The sequence below is a fragment of the Gambusia affinis genome, linkage group LG21 (genome assembly GCF_019740435.1).
Source record: "Gambusia affinis linkage group LG21, SWU_Gaff_1.0, whole genome shotgun sequence".
In the NCBI taxonomy this organism is placed as follows: domain Eukaryota; kingdom Metazoa; phylum Chordata; class Actinopteri; order Cyprinodontiformes; family Poeciliidae; genus Gambusia; species Gambusia affinis.
In genome coordinates, this window is record NC_057888.1 from 6,650,352 (window position 1) to 6,670,761 (window position 20,410).

The following is a 20,410-nucleotide window of genomic DNA, read 5'->3' on the forward strand; positions in this document are numbered from 1 at the left end:
TTTTCAAAAAGCGCTTAAATGCCTGGAGGCGAGAGGAAGAAACAAGCTAATGGTGGATGGGGAGCGCTGAACAAATTTCAGAGCCCTTTCCTGCTCGCGTTTGAGGTTGAAAGCGAGCTCTTGCCTTTCAAGTTTCAAAGTCCTCCTTCCTCCCGCAGTGTCACTGAAGGATTTGAAAAGAAGGTAATTGTGCTCACTGCCGTCCTGATCAGAGCACACGCCCCAGCTCTAGTATTTCAGCAGCTTTCTTTGCCACTATAATGGTACCTGGTACTTCATTCCTGTATTCTTCCTCCCTTATGATTCTTTCTCCTTTCCCTCTAACGCTCCACAAATGCACTCTCTGTTGCTCTGGCTCACTTGGTTTCTATCTCTCTTTCACCCCCAGCAGGCCACTCATTAAACCCTAAAATCCAGGTTTCTCCACTTCCCCCCGCCCTCATCTGCAGTCTCTATTGTAAGATTCTGTTTCAAATACCTTTCGAGAAAACTCAATGTATTGCCTCTAATGGGGGGAGTATGAAAGAGTGCATGGGTGCAATGACAAAATGAAATTTTGAAAGAGATAATGAGACATGGAGTGGGGCCAATGCCTCAAAGAGTTGGGCTCCAGGATAAGAGGGGCTAAAGTTAAGAGTTTCCAGCCAATTTAGACAAATCAAAAGTGAAACCAAACCCCATCCTCGTTGTTTTGAAGGAATCTTCTAGAGGCAAAGGTTAAGAAGAAGGATTGGTTCTAAACATCCTCCACATGACAATCTGTCTTTAACTCTCCAGCATCTGCCTTGCCTTCCAGTCTGAGACTTTAATTTTTCAGGGGTCTACAAAAGGGTCATTGCATCCTACAATCTCCCCAAAAGCCTTTCTCGGGGACAATACCAGACAAAAACAGAGTTTCACCTTCCATCTTCTGAAAGTACTATGACACAAACTGGTTTTGGCTAAGGGAGATCATTGGGAATCAATCAAAAGTGAAACAAACCCTCAACTTTGTTGTTTTGAAGGAATTGTCCACAGGCACAGGCTAAAAAGAAGAACTTATCTTCCACATCCTCCGCATGATAGTCTGTCCTTAACTCTAAACTATCCGACCAACATCTAGAACTTTTATTTTTCAGAGGTCTAGAAGGGGCTACGGCAAGCTATAATCACCCCAAGAGTCTTTCTTTGGGACAAAGACAGACATAATCGGAGTTCCACCTTCTAACTTCTGAAAACATGCTTTGGCTAAAGGATCACATGAAGAAAGAGGTGGAGGATATACAGTGAAATCACAAAATACTTCTTCAAAGCTCTTCTCCTCCTGTGCAATAATCTCTTGCTCCTTTTTCTTCCTTTCTCTTGCAAATCAACTCCAGGGAAAGACTCAAGACTCCCCCAATCAACAATGAGAGGGGGAAGAAAAAATTCCAGCAGCTGGCTAGAGTTTAATAAGAGCACCTCTCCAAGCAGCTTAGGCTTTACGTACCTGATTCACCGGCTCTGGCAGGGCCGCTAAAGACAGAGGGAATCATTCACGATTAGTGCGGGCTGATATAAGAGGGACTGTACCACACCAACAACAGCCAGCAAGATTGGGGATTAGTGCAATTGTGTGAGGTTTTTCCTGATCAACTCCTCGGACGATTAGCTCAGTATTACAAGACTGTTACTGCCATTTTTACAACAGGTATGCATTTTGTGGAGGTTACAGAGTACTGATGGTGCTTCTTGTAACTCACTATAAAGAGTGACTTCCAAGCACCTTCTTGAAAAAACAGTAACTTAAACCACTCTGTCATAATTGTTATGATATCCAAAGACAGCACTGCAAAAAACCTAAAACCCTTATATCTTTGTAGACTTGAAATAAGATCAAACTAACTTACAAATAGCTTTTTAGCAAGATGCTAAGCTCTTATATCTTTCTGAAAATTTTCTTGTAAGTCAGTTTTGTCTTATTCCAAGTGTTCTAAGAAATGGATCAAAAATACTTGGTAAGAGTTTGTGTTTTTGCAGTGAGGTCAGCTGTTAATCATCAATGAAAATGTTTTGGAGAACTTTATCTAACTTTGAACTGATGTCTGACTCCATCCCAGGGTTTGTACCCATCAGTGCATGAGTGATGTTTGGCAAAATTGTAAAGAGAATTAAATAAGGTCCCTCTTCTGGTTAGTAGTCTTTTGTCAGCTACTGATTTCCCGCACAGCAGTCACAAATGCCCTCCTCAATATTCATCTAGGCAAATTTGATGACTCCCACATCTCAATTTGGCTCTCAATAGCCCACATCCCCCACCCCTTTACTCCACAACCCACCATCCTGTTCTCTGTGCCGCCGGGGGTCTTCGGGGACGCACCCAGAGCTCAGCATCTCACAGTACCAGTCTCCAACCCCAGGGGCGGGGGAGGGGCTAAATCAAAGCCTGCTTGACTCCTTCCTTCTTTCCCTTCACTCACCTCAAATCAACCTCACAGCGGGGTTGTGTCTTTCCCAAGCCTCCGCCTGCTCCCTCACTGCCCTTCATTCACCCATTAGGGGCACAGGCCCACCATAGAGCGGCCCGAAACCCCACGACCATTTCATCAGGGCCACATTGTGAGGGAGCAATGAGCATTGCAGTGAGAGGGCTGATAGCCTCGACTTGAAAATGTGCCCTGATGCATTTCTTTCTTCTTTTTTTTTGACCTCTGATAGTTACAGCTTTTAAGGTTTTGCTACTCAAAGGGCATCTTGGCCTGCATTCTTTGACAAATCAAACGCTAAGAGATGCATTTGATCAAAGCTTTAGAGAGGAAGATGCCATTTAGAGCTCTGGTCGACTGCATTAGCAGTTCTGTGATAAGCCAGCTGTCTAAACTCGTCGATCACTTATATTGTCCACTTTAACAATCTAACATCATTGTATTTGCAAGGGCAGAGTGATATCGACAATAGTGGGTCTTTTTAGGGTCATTCCGGACAGTGCGCCCATGACACCACAGTGGGCCAGTTTTCTTTTGGATCTCAGCACTGGAATCCTGCTTCTGAGACCAAAGTGATGCGAACCAAGTCTGTGGCACTCAGATTAGGAAGGCCTCGCCAAGAGAAATGGATTTCCAGCCAAGGCAAAGAGATCCAGAGCCAGCAGTTAGGCCTGACAAGAAAAAATTATTCTACTCATCAAATGTGATACAAAGCATAGTGGACTTTCCATCTGTTAGTGTGAAAGGATGCAACCTTTAAAAAACTACAAATATCAATCTAAATATTCTGGTAAAACGGGAACATGAGCTTGTGCGTTCATTCTGATAAAATAAACATTCATTTAACAGCTTTTTCTTGCAGCCAACTGAGACACAAATTCTCCCATTAGGATAGTTTGCCTACACTTAGTTGGAGCTGGATAATTAGACACTTCAAAGGTACCTGCCCACTATCCCAGAGGGGGCAGGAATCACCGCCCCTCAGCCCGTTTAAAAGCATGTTAACTGGTATCTGAGGCTAGCAGGCTAATTTAACTTTTGACATTTGATATCTGAGGAATGAGAGGGATCAGCCATTTAGCTGGAACAGGATTACCCTCCCTCCTCCTTTTCCCTCCCCATCAACCCTAAACTCCCACCACCCCCCAACACTCCCAACCAGTCAGGCCGGATTCATTAATTTTCCTGCTGCTAAGCACTTTATCAATGACTGGTGAGTCTGAAGTGGACTCTCTCTCTCTCAGCCTTCCACGGTGATTAAGTCTGTGGATATTCAGATGTGTCCAAGCATCTTATTGCCAGCCCTGTTGCTGCTGATTGCAAGTCACACCTGTTAGTGAAGCTCCATAAACTGTGGTTAAAGATTGAGATACTAATTAGAAAGTTATTATACCAACTCTTAAAACAGTGTTTAAATCTAAAATACTGTCTTAGTCTATTTCAAGCTGGTAGAGTGATAGATCTTGGCTAAATTTATATTTGATATATTGCAAGGTTTGTAACGGTAAAGCCATACTGATTTCCATTCAAGAAGCTATATGAATCATACTGTCCCTTGCAAACGTGTACATAAGTTTTGGACTTTTGCAAAGTTTAACTTCAAACCCAAAGCTCATTGTATTTTATTAGGATTTTAGTGTTGGACATCTACAGAATAAAGTCTTAGGCCTCATTTCTTTGAAAAATAGCACAGATTCAGTTAGATTGACTGAGACTGTGAATGTGTCAGTGAACGTAACTTAAGTTTTACTGCAGACTCAATTGGATTAGTTTCTGACTTTGACTAGGCCATTCTTACATATATATGCTTTGATGTAAATCATTTCTTAGCTGTACATTTCAAGCGTTTGTGAATCTCTACCTTTTTTTTTTGTGAACTGCAAACTGTCCTTTTTTAACGGTAGCTTTTCCTCTCACCACTATTTCACAAATGCTAAATTTTTGGAGTGCCTGATTAATAGTTGTGATGTCGACTACTACCTGAGCTGTTGATCTGTACAACTACTCCATAGTTACCTTGAGCCTCTCGGGCAGCTCTCTCATGACCCAGTCCAGCATTTTCAGTGAATACCAATTTTTTGGTAGACTTTCTGTTGTGCCAAACGATTGTCGGCTGATGGATTCAGTAACAATATGACAGTTATATAATTGGTTGCACTTATTTGTACTAAGGAGCTTTGAAGTAAAGGGGGATAAATACATTTCTAAGCCTTAGTTTACAGATATTTCAGCCATGTTTAATTTTAGTCTCTCTTCCAAATTGACCACTACATTCTAATAATCAATCACAAAAGTCCAGATAAAACTAAAATGAAAACTGTTCATAAAATTACAAAATGTGGAATAGTTCAAAGGTCACGAATACTTTTCCAGGCCATTGTATTTTAGCACATCCACGATCTTTGACATATCACAGGTAGTGAGCTTTGGGAGTCACCTCACGCCTATAATTCTACTTTGGTCTCAGTTTAATGCCTCCTGCTGAATGTCTACATTACAGGTTGAATTGGGGCCTGCACATGAGTGTGACGGATCTGGGTTAAACGAACAGCATGCCCGGGGCTTTGATGCTGCAGCTGGTAACGCTTACAGTTTTTAACCCGTCACATTTGGACATAAGGCCTTTTTACCAGAAAGCATGACAATTGGAATTCCAAACTACAAGCCAAATGAATGCCATAAAAGTAACAGGACGCAACTGACTCCTCCGTTCTCTTCCCACAGTGAGGGGTTGTTCTGGACATATACTAGGTTACTTAGCAGTGTGGGGGGGTTTTTTAAGCCTCTGGTGATATTTGAAATAAATGTATTAGTCCTGCAATAACACAAAGTCATTGAAACCTCTAAACCTCACAATGAATCTTTTTTTAGTTACCAGTCACTTGTGCTCAAAAAATCTACACATGACACTTGCAGGAATTGTGACATCAAAGGGGTTTGCTTTCTAAATAGGATTTAGTTAAAGTCACTCCCCCTTAAAATTGCATGCTAAACATAGAGGACTTCATTACTGTGTTTGCAGCCAGCAGGGAAATCTCTGATTTAGCTGCTATGTAGTAGAAAGAGGCTAAAGGTTGAAAATAAGTTAATGAATATAAAAAAGTGTTAAATAAAGACCCTGTGAAAGAATTTAAGTGAGAGTTGTGTATCTGGAATTTTTATTGCACTAATTGGCAGAACAAATGTTTTATAAATAAGTTAAATCTAGCAATACATTTTTATAGATCAATAATTATCATGCGAAGCAAAATCTTTTTGTTTTAACAGGTTATGGTGAGAAGAGGGTGTGGGAAAAGCTTTGAACGGACATGAAATTCTTTCTCTTGAATCATCATTACAGAAGATGAGCAAAAGCCTTAAATTGTCTGTAAAGTCATGCATGATTCAAGGGAGCACCAGGGCATAAAATATCCAATCACTGATCTTAAAATCCTGTTTCTCACACCACTGCACTGTAAAAACTCCCAGAAAAGTTCCCAGCATTTCAAGTGAAACACCACTAAGAGATTCATCTCTTTTGCACCAAGTGTGTTCTGATGACACAAAATAGATGATCACTTATTATTAGTATATTTTTATTTTCAGAAAGTTCAGTGATACTGTCAGAGGTTAAAAGACACATTCTGTTTGATTTAAACACTTTCCAAACTACTCTTAACACTTCACTCTTAATAAAATGTGCTTTTGCAACTGTTTTCCTTGCAGCTAACTTTCTGTTTGTCAAAGAATACGTTTTGAAATTAGAAATGTTGCATTTTTTGCAAGTCTTACTTTGAAAACAAATTATTTAGTAATTAATTTGTAGTCAGTGTATTAGCAAACACACCCCTTTTGCAACAAAATATAAAATAATGGATTTGATAGCATTTCAAAAATATTTTCAGATTTTATAGTAATTCCAACTAATTCCAAATTTTTCTAATCAAAGGTTGTCAAAACACCATTTTCTCATAGTGAAGGTTTTAAACACAATACAATTCATCATCAACCCTATTCCTTCCCTTTTGAAGTTTCAGCTCAGGGTTTTCTCTGATAATGTGTATAAGTAGGCAGCATTCCCTTTCCACCACCTGTTACTACAAGCTGTCAGGCAGCTGTATATAAGTGCTGAAAGAGAGGAATTCTCCAAAATCTCGACCCTGATTTAAAAGGTCAAAATCGACTGCTGGGAAACTTTTAGGAAGATCGTGACTTAGTTACGAGAAAATCACATTTCATCAGTCTTGATATAGACTGATTCAGCCTCCAACAACATAATTCACCGATCTGGACTGAATAAGACAACTCAACAACAATCTCTTGTGAAGACACAGAGATCTAACATCCACTAAATAACTTCTATTTTACTGTCATTCCTGCATTATATTTAATATTTATATTTATATTTTATATTGTATTTCATTTATTCTGGAGTAACCTTATAACATTGGAACCTCAAAACATTGTCCTGAGCCGTATGCAACGAAATTTCATTCTGTATACACCCTGTGCATACAAAATGACAATAAAGTCAGTCTAAGTCTAAGTCTACATCTTTGTAGATATTCATATTTTCAGTTTGTGATTATGTATTATGTTTTAATTAGCTAGGGCCTGCTGTCTGACAAGTCTCTTTGAGGCTTTATTCTCACTTCTACAAGCTGAAGAAAAAATTGTACATTTCTTCTACAGGTAAAAAACTGTTAATGATAATAGTGTCCCAGAGTCTCATGTCACAACATCTGAATTATCACCTTTAAAGGTTCTCTGATGCGTCATCTAAAGCTAAACAGAAAGCTGCGGACAGCTTCCCATGTTGACAACGACATTGAAATTTCCGTCCAGGAAATTTCAAATTAAGATATTGAAAAATTTTTGGCCATTTTTTGTGAAAAATGGTACAAATGTTCATAACTTCTGAAAAGTAGAGAATGGATACAAAAACCAGCCTCCCTGCAAATAATATAACACAATTTTTGTCATGTCACTACGTCAAGAAGAGTCCGTTTTGATGCTTTGACAAATTAAGGCTCTTCTATACTTCACACGAAGCAGCCAGTCAACACACGGTCACACATCTTTTACACACATCACAGACCACCTGGGGACACATAGGGATTCTTGATGCTTTTTTTCCTTAATATGTGAAATAGTCAGTTGAACTCTTCATCTAATATGAAAGTTTGCTTGATGATGAGAGATGTTTAAGTGTGACAAAAAAGCAAAAAGAACAGAGTTGAGGCAAAGATGTTTTTACACATCTGTAAAGGTTTAACAATCAACATTATGGCAGTAGGTATAACTTTCTTCTAGCAGGATTAATAGCTCCATCTACTTTCAAATATTTTTATTCGCATCCTGTTTTATGTTTTCACACCTATGTTTTATATTTTAACAATCTAAAATATAAGGCACTTTATGAATATTATCAGGCTGTGTGTATCTCGTACAATCCCATAGTTTCATAATAAATACCTGTTAAGCTCGATGTCGTAACCTTTTCATTCCGCTCTTTTATTTGTCATACCTCGTGTTTCAACACTCCCCTCCTTTTCCTGTCCCTCCTTGGTAATAAGCTCCCCTCATAAGTGACCCCTCGTGTCAATCTCACCAAAGGAATCCGCCTCTCCATCACTGACTTCAGCAAAAGTTATTGATTTTCTTAATCTTGGTTTGAGCTCAGATTGGGTGTATGAACACTAATAATAATATAGAACTAAAAAGAATAAGTGCTGTGTTGGGATTCACCTGTTGTCTCTCACATCTCTATACTTCCTACGCCTATTTTACCTCATCAAATCCCTTTTTTACTTGTATTCATTCCTTTTAAGTCACTCTTGCTCCATGTTCACACTTCTGGTTCTCTTAGGCCTTCTCCCAGTTCCCATGTATTTCCCAAATCTCCTCAATCTCCTTCCATCTTCCCTCCCTTATTTGACTCCCTCAAATTCCCTGCCCTATCTGCTTCCACTACCTCCCTACATCTTTACTTCTCCCTCCCCTTTGAGCCGCAGTGGGACTGTTGGACTCATGCAGCTCCACGCTGAGCTGCTCCAGAGCCAAGCCAGAACAAAGAGGCCATTGAGCCGAGCAGAGACATATAATGTGAGCCGCCTCTGACTGCGCTGAAGATGAAGTCATGAGGTCGCCCAACAGTTAATAACACCGGTCCATCCTGCAGCTGTGACGAGTGCACAAGTCGTGGAAAGTGGGAGGAAAGGAACACATCTGCATGCATGCATGATGGAGTTTTTGCAGCCTGTAATGCTTGTGTACATATCTGGGAGCATGCGGACGGATAAGAAGCTTTTAGGAGCGTAATGAGATACTCCATAATGCTCAAAAATGCTCTCAATCATTTTTTAAATACCACAGAGGAAAAACAAAACCGTAGGAGAATTGCGCTTCTTGTCCTGACTTCACTCCAGCTGCGATGAGAAAACTCTCACCCCCCTCTTCCTCCTCCTCCTTCTCTCTCTCTTTTTCTCTCTTCCTCATTGGAGCCTGTCTGGCGCGAAGTCTGACATGAGACACATCTTCCTGGCTCCAGAGATGTCGCTGCAAGGCCCCACACTCCGAACATCATTAGACTTGCAGCTCCAGGTGAGATCAGTAAAACGCAGAAAGAGGCGCGGGTGTAATTGTGCAAAAGCAAGCATGTGGAAAGATTTGGTCCGAGCGCTAATCTCAGCGCTGCTGAGTGGCCTGGGCCCATTAAAATGCCTTTACAGGACCACTTGCTCGTCGAAAGGCCTCCAGGCAAAGTTGTCCTCGGGTCAGGAGAGGGTAGAGGGGGAAAATAATGAAAGACAACTATGCAATTAACATTAGAAGGACTTACTCAAGTTTAGACTGCACAGCCCCTGTCTGTAAGCAACAGACATTTGTTTCCCCACGAGTGGAGCTTTTCTTTGCTGCACATCTGAGTTCAATTCTCCACATGCCCTCACTCTGAAAATCAATTCCTCCTCCTCCTCCTCCTTCTCCTTCTCCTCAGTTCTTTTCCTCCAGCTTGAAGCACAAACCAGGGTGAGGGGATTACACTGTCCCTCCCCAGATCTGAGCGAGACAACAAATGGTTCTTATCAACGGACAACGCTCTGCTCTGCCATCGAAGAAAGAGGGCAGGAAAAACTGGCCAGGGATGTGTTTCTGGGCTCCATCTGCCAAGCCCTGGCAGCACTTTTTCACACTTAAAGCCCGAGCTATTTGCAAAAGCCCTGGGAGAATACGAGCACCGGAGCAGAGGGTGGGAAGAGGTGGAAGAGAGGAGAGAGTTGCTCCTTCTCAACCTCTGCTTCTAATCAATCACCAGAAATCACTGCCGTGGTTTATGGCCTTTGATCCTGGCTCCTCTTTCACACTGCGAGGGAGAGAGTTGTGAGGGCAAAAGGGAGAGGGAACAGAGGGAGCGGTGAGCAGGGTGAGAGTTAAGACCCGAGGGGGCTGTGGAGGTCAGGGGAGAGAGATTAAGGGGAGTAGGGCCTTTTGCTCCTTCAAATATGAAAGCATGTCTTGTTTTAATCTGGTTGGTTTGACCTGAATCATACAGCCTCCTTCAGGTGAAAAACACATTTTAACATTCACGCTGCATTATTTAGAAAAACATGACATTTTGCTGTTGATGCTGAATATTCCACTGACAATATAATTTGCAAATGAACCACATTTTCCTCACTAATCATTTTTGTTTTTATCTCGACGTTGCTCCTTTAATCTCCTTAACCTTTATGTTCTTTGTCACTGAAAGCAGCCAGAGTTTTAATGCATGGGACTTTTAATGCTTACCAAGTATTGCATCCAAGCAGTTTTTTTTTTTTTTGTGGCTATCTTGTGAATACATATACTGACATAATAGTTGTGATTAGATCTTTCAGGCAGTTTCTGTCTTAAATTTAGGATCTAATCATTTCAATGTATCTGAATAAATTTTTGTACTTTCTACAAATGTGCTTTGCTAAGGATCATGTTTTATCCTCTGTTTCTTTTGTGTTTCATATTTTTGTAACTTTTTAAAAACAACACTACTTCTACCAAAGAGAAAATAGTCTGTTATTGTTTGCTTGTTAATGTTTTTGTTCATTTGATTCTTAAAATATTGTGTAATCTGATTCAGCTCATCACCAGTCAAAGGAAAAATAAAGTACGGCTTTACAACTGATTTATTTCTCATCAGTAAATGTGACTAACTCCATAAAAGCAGCATATTTTGTGGTTTGCTACTCTGAAGGATACATTTCTGTTTTAACACCAGGGTGGAAAGACATCATCACTGACCTTAAAGAAAAAAATCAAATGTCACCACGTGTTTTTTAAGTGCTACTAGGTATTTCATTGATTCCTGAACACTAGGTGGCGCCTCATTAAATGCCTGATGCTTCTTATTAATTAATATTGACACTAAATAAACAGCATCCAGCACTTCTGACAAAGGTTATTAGATTATTGGTAACATTGAAAAGCCTACCATTAATGACTACAATGGCTCTCCATAACTTTGCATTCATGGAATTACAGAGGAGTTCCTGGTGAAAAGGAATTAAATACAAGGCCATCTGTTTGACAGCTGAAGTTTGGCCTAAACTGGGTCATCAATATGACAATGACCCCAAACACATCAGCAAATATACAAGAGGAAAATAATAAAGGTGTTGTAGCATCAAAGTACAAAGGTACATAGGAAATATGACAACTGATGAACAACTTTAAAATATTTTATTTCCAGTATGGCGACAAATTATACGGCATAAAGAAAACTTATATTCAGCTATTTCTGTTTATATAGTAGTTTTATGATTTGAATGCAATAAATGTTCTTCTTCAATTCAAAAAGCAAAAAAAAGATCTCAGGAAATTTATTGTTGCTTTATTGTCATCCTCTAAGTCCATTTATCTGAGAACCCCACTAGTACTAAGAAGCAGAGGGCAATTGAAGACAACAGGGAGGAGGTCGAGAAAAAGACAACAAAATGAATCCTCCAGGCAGGATCAGGACACTCCTGCTTTGTCCCCCCTAGTGGGAGGGAAGCTACTGATGCCTGTCAACAAATGGACAGGATGGTAGAACTATCAACTGCTGTTTCCCTGTGTATTGGTTTACGGGTTTATGGGGTCTCTGGTCGCCCCTGACCCCCTCTGAGGGCACCAGGATGCAGCAGAACAGCAGATTTTGCAGGAGCAGGATGATAGATTGAATAGATGGTCTATCAGATGATGTGTAGTAAAGAAGATGGTTGTAGCTTTTGACCCAAGTGACCTTAGACCTTCAGGCATTTTTGGTTCTTAGTCTGTCTTTGAAATCTACCCCAAGTTCCTCTGAGGAGTTATTAGCATAGTGAAAATAACTCTTAGTATCTTTAATTTCAATCCTTTGATATACATTCTCAAAACATAAATTTTAACTTAATCAGTTCTCTATTAGTATCATAGAATGACAACTATGCTAGAAAAACAAGCTAAGATAACATCAATTCATCCATTGTCTCATGCTTATCTGAGGTGTTAGTCAAAAGGATGTAAGGATTTTCCTGCTGGACCAAACAACAACACAGTCCAGGCTCATTCTGGGGACTCTCAAAGAGTTGGATGTAACATATCCAGAGAGTTCTGGTTCTACCCAGTTTTCCCCTCCTTCCAAGAAGGTGTACTCTGAGCACTCCCTTGTTGACGGAGCGCTTTGCCTTCCAAAGAAGAAACTAGACATCTTACAGAGGAAGGTTATGTCACCGGGTCGTATCGTCACCATGACAGACTAAAGCACCGTCCACAATACTGCAGAAAAGATCCTATCCTGTCTTTCACTTGTAAACAAGACGCTTGAGCTCCACCACTTCAGGCAGAGACCCCTAACCTGTGGGGAGGAGTTCACCTTTTCTCTAGTTGAGAACCTTAGACTTAGTGTACCTGACTCTTCAAAACCAACAAATCCAAATCTTTTGGAAAAATCAAACGATTCCCACAGCTACACAATAAGACTATTTCATGAACACAAACAGGGTTGTTGACAAGAAGGAGCCCTGGCAGAGTTCAACCTAAATTAGGAATGTGGATACAACTATCCCAAGCTAAGACAACATTGATCCATCCACTTAATCCTTGCAAGACTGCATGGAGGCTGGTGTCTCTCTTTCACTGCCTGCTAAGAAAATATGAATTTTAAACCCATCTTTGACTAAAACTTTTGACTTAATATACAAGGTATTTACTGTTTCTGATACTGTTCATTCGAATAATATCATTGACTAGCATGGTTTAAACAAACCATGTAAAAGATTAATTTCTAACCAACACACAAACATGTATTTTTCTCAATCCGATGTCATTGTTGCAATATGTTTCCAGTCTCTGTAGTCTCTGTAGGACTGAGAGAAAGATAAAAATGGGTATTATGTTTTGTATTTTTGAAGTTTCATTTAGTTCTGAAGCCAGACATGTCCTACAACAAGTAGGCTGAGCAGCTAAGCAATAAAGAGCAAATGTACAATTCCACCACAGCTAAGCTTTGGCGGCATCTCCACAGTCTGCAGAAGTCTTCAGGCAAGTGGCTTATGTGCATCTTCCAGCAGTGAAGGGAGCAAAGGGGGCCCCGGCAGGAGGATCTGGGCAGGCGGAAGGGCGCCAGACATGAGAGGCTAGGCAGGGCTGGAGTTGAGCTGGCCAGCTGAGGCTCCCCCTCCGCCCTGCGTGGCAGCGAGGCTAAGCTAATCCTGCGCCTCAGGCCCCTGAGAGGTGGCTCTGCCAAAGTCTGTCTCCCTGCTGCTGCAGGAAATTGCCTTCAGTGCAGAGGTCCATGAAATGGCCATGGCTTCTCAGTAACGTTTGTGTGCATGCGGGGATTTTACAAACCATACTCTAACAGGTAGCCTCTGCTATAAAACCCTTTGCAAAAGAATTCAAACTCTTTGTAGTTTTTCATATTTTGTCATGTTTCAATCACATTCCTCAATGTATTTATTGGAATTTTATGTGTGGTGTCCATTTATTTTCACCCCACATCACACAAAACTTTGTAGAAACTTTGTAGTCTTTTTTTTTTCAATATGCTAGGCATGAAATGTTTCTTTAAGCTAAGTCAGAATGAATGAAAAGTGTATTTAACCAAATGTTATTAAAGCCCTGCCATAAATTCCAGATTTGATTTAGGTCCAGACTTTAAATAGGCCATATTAAACCATTCCAGTGAAGCAAGTGCTGCATGTATGAATAGCCTGCAAATCTCAAGTCCAGGCCTTAAGATTTGCAGGACAGTATCTTTCAAGGAATGGAGTTGGGAACCTCTGGCTTAGGGTCATTGTCCTGCTGGAAGGTGAACCGTCGCCCCAGTCTCAAGTTTTTTATAGCTCTAGAAGCTCTCAAACTCTATTCCTCCAGGGCCAGAGTCCTGCAACTTTTAGATGTGTCCCTTTTCCTACACACTTTAATTAAATGGCTAAACCACCTCACTAGCAATGCAGCCAAGCTCTGCAGAACTCTGCTAAAGAGCTAATTTTGTAGCCAGGTGTGCTGAACCACAGAGACATCTAAAAGTTGCAGAATTAGAAGGTCTTTCTTCTCATCAACTCAGATCCACTTCCCTGTCTCTGTTGAAGAGAGACGTGGCACCACCACGCATCATTTTGCATCATTTTATTGCTTAAACTCTACTTTTCCTTGTTATATCATAAAAAATTAAACACATTAAAATGTATGGCTCTAACATGGAGATGAATACTAGGTAGGCCAATGTATGTATCTAAAAAATAGTTTGTATTAGAACAGAGATAGTCACATTGAGGTGAAGAAGTATGTAGTGCACACCATAAACAGGTCTGTTGACTATAAAAGACTGTTTTCCTGTGTGTCAGGCCCTATAACACCTCCACTACTGGACTGTTTGACCCATAAGACCAGGCGGCGTTCCCAAGAGGTCTTTTATCCATCCATCAGTTCTCTCTCATTAGCCCCAAGAGGCATAGTAGAGTAACATGAGGGGGGTCTTGTCTCCCTCTCTGGTCACCCATAAAATGAATAAGGCCCAAATACAAATGACAGTAGTTTAAGGCAAAATTTGTAAAGCAACCAACAACTTTTCTATTTAAGTAAATTCAAAAAATTTTGCAAATCTTGAAAGTTTTAGTTCTATTTTTTAAAGTAAGGAGGGTCAGCAGGAACTCAAAGGTGGAGAACAGAGGTGAAGAGGGAGGAGGAAGGAGGAGATGAGGCAGGACATAGCGCAGAAACCGTTGATTATGAGCCCCATCAAGTGATCAATGATTTCATTAATAAGACGGATCATGGGGCCGTCATCACCGTGACACAGGCTGAGGGATGATCTGCACCCAATGCTTCATTTGCACTCCCCCCTCGGCCCCCTTCGTTCCCTCCCTCCCTGTTCTTCCAATGCGACCAACGACAAGGGAATGCCAAGGGGGAAAAAAAGAGGGGGTGAGGGGAGCAGAGAGGGGGAAGTTCGTCATGAGAGAGGGAAGAAAGGGGAGGGAGGGAATGGATGAGAGGGGGGAGAGGAAGGAGGAAGAAAAGTGAAAATCCATTTTGAAACCCATTTTCAATTAGGGGTCCACAAGCTGTTATCACAGGTGTCCCAGAATGGGGGCCCGTAAGTGAAAATGTCTCCTATCCGTTTCTGAAATGAAACCTTATCTGGGAGGCACAAAGATGGCGGGGACAGCGTATCTGTAAATTACTTTCCATCCCCGCTGTTAACGGGAACTTTATTTCTGTCAGATGACATTCCCCTCTATTTACTGTTGATCATTTAAATGGCTGCCTAAAAAGACGGTGGGCCCTCACTCTTCCTCTATCTAACCCTGTGCCCCTCCCCTCTGTGTACCTCTTCTCCCCTCTTTGAAGAGATTTTTTTTACAATGTATCCATGTGCTTATTTTACTCCTTAAAATGCTCTGGCCATGCAATGTATTGGCCCAGGGATTTCTCTGGCAACGTAAGGCTATGGCAAGATGGCCTTCAGAGCTTCACTTGCTTGCATCTGAGACTTTTACTCCTGCTATTTTTAAGCAAAGGAAAATTTAAAAAGCATGTAAACTAAAGCAGAAATCAACCGAGGAAAAGAATCAGACTTTAAGCTCGATTAACCCTGAAATCCAAACCGGGCAAAAATCCAGTCTTTCAGTGAACACTCCATGTGCAAGTGCTACCAGGTTGCACATACAAAAACAGCCCTCACTCGTGACTGGCCAGTTCATGAACGCACCACAGTAAGGGTTGCTAGGGTGCTCTGACAACAGTGCTCTTCTGTGTGGATGATATTACTGAAAGATGATTCAAAATTAGCTATTTTCAGTACCAATGAAATGTTTTAAAGCAAAATCAGAGGTTGTAAAAGAGAGCAACTGTTGTATTTAGACCATTTTAATGATTATTTTTATCTGCCATTCATTCAAGCTGCAATAGAGTGAGAGAGAGCGGGACTTTCAGCAGATAACAGGAAGGTTGATGAGGGATGGTAGATTTTTTAAACCTCTGTCTGTTATGTCCCTTGATGGACTGGAAATGTGAGCAACCATTTGAAAAGCAGAATGCTTAGATCTTAAGCACTAGTTGTGCTAAGTGCTAGCATTTTGTCTTTTTTTAAAATATTGGTGAAATCCATGACACCTGTTGTAGATGTAAAGGGTATGTTGATGAAACATGCCCCTGATACTTTTCTACAAAATTTGCAAATGATCAAATCTTACTTTTTACTACTTTTTAAAACCACAAATGATCCCCCAATGACAGAATTTATTCTGCCAAGGAACAGATGTGAAAAAAGAATTAGTGGACTTTGTGGTTCACCTGCCTGCTGAATGATGAGAACTCTAGGGGAGAGCAGCCCCTCCTAAAGAGCCCCAATCACAGCACTGTCGTGGCCCGGTCGGCTCTTTTGAGCTGTCAGTAGAAGAGGAGGAGGGGGCCAGAAGAGATGAATGGCACCCAGGATGAAGCCACCATTTACCCAACCATGTGGGAACTCTGTTTCAGCACTCAATGATTACTCAACCTGGACAAAACTGAGTTATAGAAAACAGGGAAAAGCACCAAATATATCTAATCCAAGAAAAGTAATATCTGCTGGAGAGCAATTCCAAATACAAATGTACAAATCCCTCCAGCTGCTTTTTCACAGTTATGTTTCACATTTTGCAACTTCTTGTACTGCTGGGCACACCACAAGAGCTTCTGCTTGGCTAAGATCAGGGAGGAAACGCAAAGTAGTCACAGGGGTTCCACAGATGCTCACAATTACCTTTTGTTTGGATGGAGGCAGCAGGGCAGGGGGCTGTGAGGGTTAGAGTTGAGGCCAGTGTAGGGTTACACCTGATAAGAGGTTAAGAGTTCTGGGGGGAGAATTTGGGAATGTGCTGTAATTATAACCACACAAAGAAAGTGTAAGCAATATTATGATTCTGTAACAGAGATTACGATTTTAAAAATGGACCATACTCTGCTAATGAGTATGAGTCCTTCCCTTCTCAAGTATATTAGGAAACTACTAAGACTTAAAGAATAAGACACTCTGCAGCAGGCTCCCCTTGCTAGGTTTTCAAGACAAAACATGTGTCGTTAGGTGCCGTAATTACAAGGACATTACTAAGAAAAATCCGCTATCACAGATCCAAATTGCAGCCATGCTTTTTCCGCAACTAACTTTTCTTCCATGCTGCCCCGTTAATGAATAAAACTGTGTCGGCCATCTGGGAGTGGGTAAGAATGAACGCGTTCCCAGGATGTTTCAGGATGCATTACCTTACCCACTTCCTGTGATAAGTCCCATCTGGAGGCAAAGTCGCAGCAACTTATTTACTCTTTCCCGGGTTGTTTGTTTTCCCTCTCACACATCCACTGGATGATGGCGGTGAGTCAGAAAGCACTCCGTCAAGCCTTCAGTTCCAACTCCTGCAGCATGTTCTCCATATTCAAAAACCTTCCAAATCCTCTCTCGACTAATGAGCACAGCTGCAGCTTAGGATGTGGTGATCTCAACCCCGGTTTTGTTATGACTTTGGCTTGATCCTCCCAGGCTTTCCACAAAAATTGCTATTTAATACTTCTCTTTCCACCCAAAGATTTGAAAATGAAAGGCTGAATGACGACAGGCTTAATGAAGCTCTGTGCCCTTTTAATGGCATGTGTTGAAGACTTCACTGTACAAACATGCCAAAGCTGCTACCAAAGAATGTTGTACGAGAACCGTAATGACACAGAACAAAGGCGGAGATGAATTTGCACAAGTGTTAACCTTTTAATCATATTTTTGTGTGTTGGTCTTCATTACATAATGAGAACAGATGGTACATTGTTCAAATGCACTGATTCAATTACGGTGACCTGATAAAGCCAAAACTCAAGTCCAAAAACAAAAAAATGTATTTCCCGAATGTTGCTTGAATTGTTGATTTGACATAAGAAAGTATTTTGGAGCTAAGCAAGCTAAGCTCTCCTATGCTTAGCTCCATGTTTTTTCTGTAAAAGAGCTTTTGATGCTTACTACTATTTTAGTTTTTTTCCCAAAAGATGCTAAATAAAAAGCTATTGCTAACATTCAATATGGGCCTATTGGATTTCTTTCCTTTTCACTATTCTGCTGTCCTTTTCTGTTTATCAGTGTCTTTTTAATGCATAAAGTCATCAATAGAGCTATTGTTTCTATACACTTCCTGTTCTTCGCTCGCTTGTCTTTCCCAAAGGAAGTACTATTCACCAATTGCTTCTGTGTTTAGTAGTGTCACCTTCCTGAAAAATGCTACCACCAGAATCATTGCTGACATCTACTTTGCTTTAGCCAGTTCTGGCCTAATAGTTGTTTAGGAAGTTTGTACTGCCACTCTATATTCATTTGAGTGGCTTACTGGTATGTATGCACTTTTCCACTATGTATAGCTGGGGGTGGAAGGTCTCTGAAGCAGCTTCTTTTGTGGATTAAAACCCAAAACATTGATTAACCACTGGTCTACATGAACCGCAGAGTCTCAGTATGAAGTCAGAGGCAAGACGTACCGTTTGAGGTGGTACTGGAGGCCACTGCCTTCTCGCTGATGTCAGTGCGTGCCGATGAGCCCTTCGTAGCCACAATGGTCTCCACCCTCTTCTTCTTCTCAGCTGCTGAACTGGCCTGTGACTGGGTTTCCATGGCAATTGCTCATTCCTCAGGACCTCATGGAGACGGTGAAACTAGGGAAGAAGAAGGAGTTAGAGAAATGAGGTGAATGTAACAAGATGAATTAGTGCTAATTGCACATGCACACCCTCTGGCCTCTTAGTTTAGACTGTCGTCAGTTTTTCTTAAAAGTATGCCATGTGTGAGTCATTTCATCCATCTAAAGGAGCCAATTTAATTAGGTCGACATATAGAATATAGATATGTTTTCCTCATCCTAAAGACTAAAGGTATTTCTTATTATAAAAACGATAGCAGCAGACCAATCTCGACATGTGCTTCATATTGACAAGATTCCTCAACTTGTAACTATTTCTCACCCTGTTTAAAGGACCACTTTTTAAATGTAATTTAAAATCTTTACATTTTCGATCAGTATTATTTACAGTATTATTTAGATCAGGGGTGTCAAACTCCAGCCCTCCAGGGCCGGTGTCCTGCAATGTTTAGATGTACCTCCGCTGCACCACACCTGAATAGAATAATTAGGTCATTAGCAAGGCTCTGGAGAACTGATCTACACAAGAAGGAGGCAATTAAGTCATTTCATTCCACATCAAAAAACTGCAGGACTCCGGCCCTTGAGGACTGGAGTTTGAGAGCTGTGCTCGAGATCTTCGAGAATCCTGGGTTCTGATTGATTTCTCCTGGTATGGTGGATCACATACAGAGGCCATTAGTCCTCAACGCAGCCATCCAGCATTTCATTTCCGATGCTGGAACCTTGCTGCATTTCTTACCCCTTCTCTCTCTGCTGATTTCCTGTCTGAATGTTTCAAACAAAATCTCTTGAGTCTTTGGAAATATATTTTTCCTCGCAATACTCCTCAAAGTGTATGGTAGGAAAATAAACTGAGCTCCCCATCCTGCCTTGTTAATTTCTACTCTGACTGAAGGAATAACTGAGTTTAGAAGAAGGTATGATCTATTTATGAAAAACACACATCTGCCTTATTTGAACGCCATGTTCTGGTTTGTTTTTTTGGGGGGGGGTTTTAAGAGTGGTGAAAAAAGGCCACAATTTTGTGTCATGAATTTAATCCAAGAAAGCAGGAATTCATGGATTAACAATTGACAGTTAGCCTAGACGTTGCATTTCTATGCAAGTTCACTTGACCAGTTTTAAATGTACAGTGGTCTGTCCAGGATTTAACCCACTGAACTCAATTTGTCCAGTTGAATTTCACCTGGACAAGTCAGCAAACTAAAGAAAGAGTTTTGGAAGTGGACACTGCCTGTAGTTGTAGTAATGGCAGAAGAAGAAGTGAACAGAGCCCTTCAGTCCGTGTTGGCCACACTTCCAAATACTAAATTGACATTAACAACCGTCAAAGTTTACATTACAGACATCACAGGCAAAAATAAGCAATTGGGTAAAATTTAAAACGTCAACATCCGAGTGTCCAGACCCTCTGTATGAAGCAAAGCTGCAAGAAGGGGTTGGTTTTTACCAGGCTAATTGAGAGAATAATTTAAAAAGGTTTTGGTTACAAAATTTTACAGGAGGGGGTGCAACTAATCAATTACATACAACAAATATGTTGCAACATAGGTTTATTACCTCCCCTGAATAAATGTTCTCAAATTAGGATGTGTCTTTTTTTTAAATGTTCAGTTTTAGATTTTACAAACCAAGCAAAATCCAAACCAAATATATTGGGTGATTTTGTTTTCAGTTGCATTTTCTAAGAGAGATCAGCCATATTTTCTCTGACACAAAGTAAATTATTTTAAACTGTAGTTAATAAAATTTAAGAAAACTCAAATGCTAAGTAAACACAATGTTTTACTTAGCCATAACCTGATGGACTCTGATCTGCTTCAGGACCAA

General features: G+C 40.7%; 1 protein-coding gene across 3 annotated transcripts in view; it reads right to left on the reverse strand.

The window, feature by feature from the left end:
• gli3 (GLI family zinc finger 3) overlaps nt 1-20,410 on the reverse strand; it is a 119,594-nt gene that overhangs the window by 75,939 nt on the left and 23,245 nt on the right. For all 3 annotated transcript variants that reach the window (XM_044104629.1, XM_044104630.1, XM_044104631.1), the window contains exon 2: nt 18,420-18,593. In XM_044104629.1, coding sequence (XP_043960564.1) covers nt 18,420-18,552 — 133 coding nt within the window. In that variant the 5' untranslated portion in view covers nt 18,553-18,593. The remainder of the gene's footprint in view (nt 1-18,419; nt 18,594-20,410) is intronic.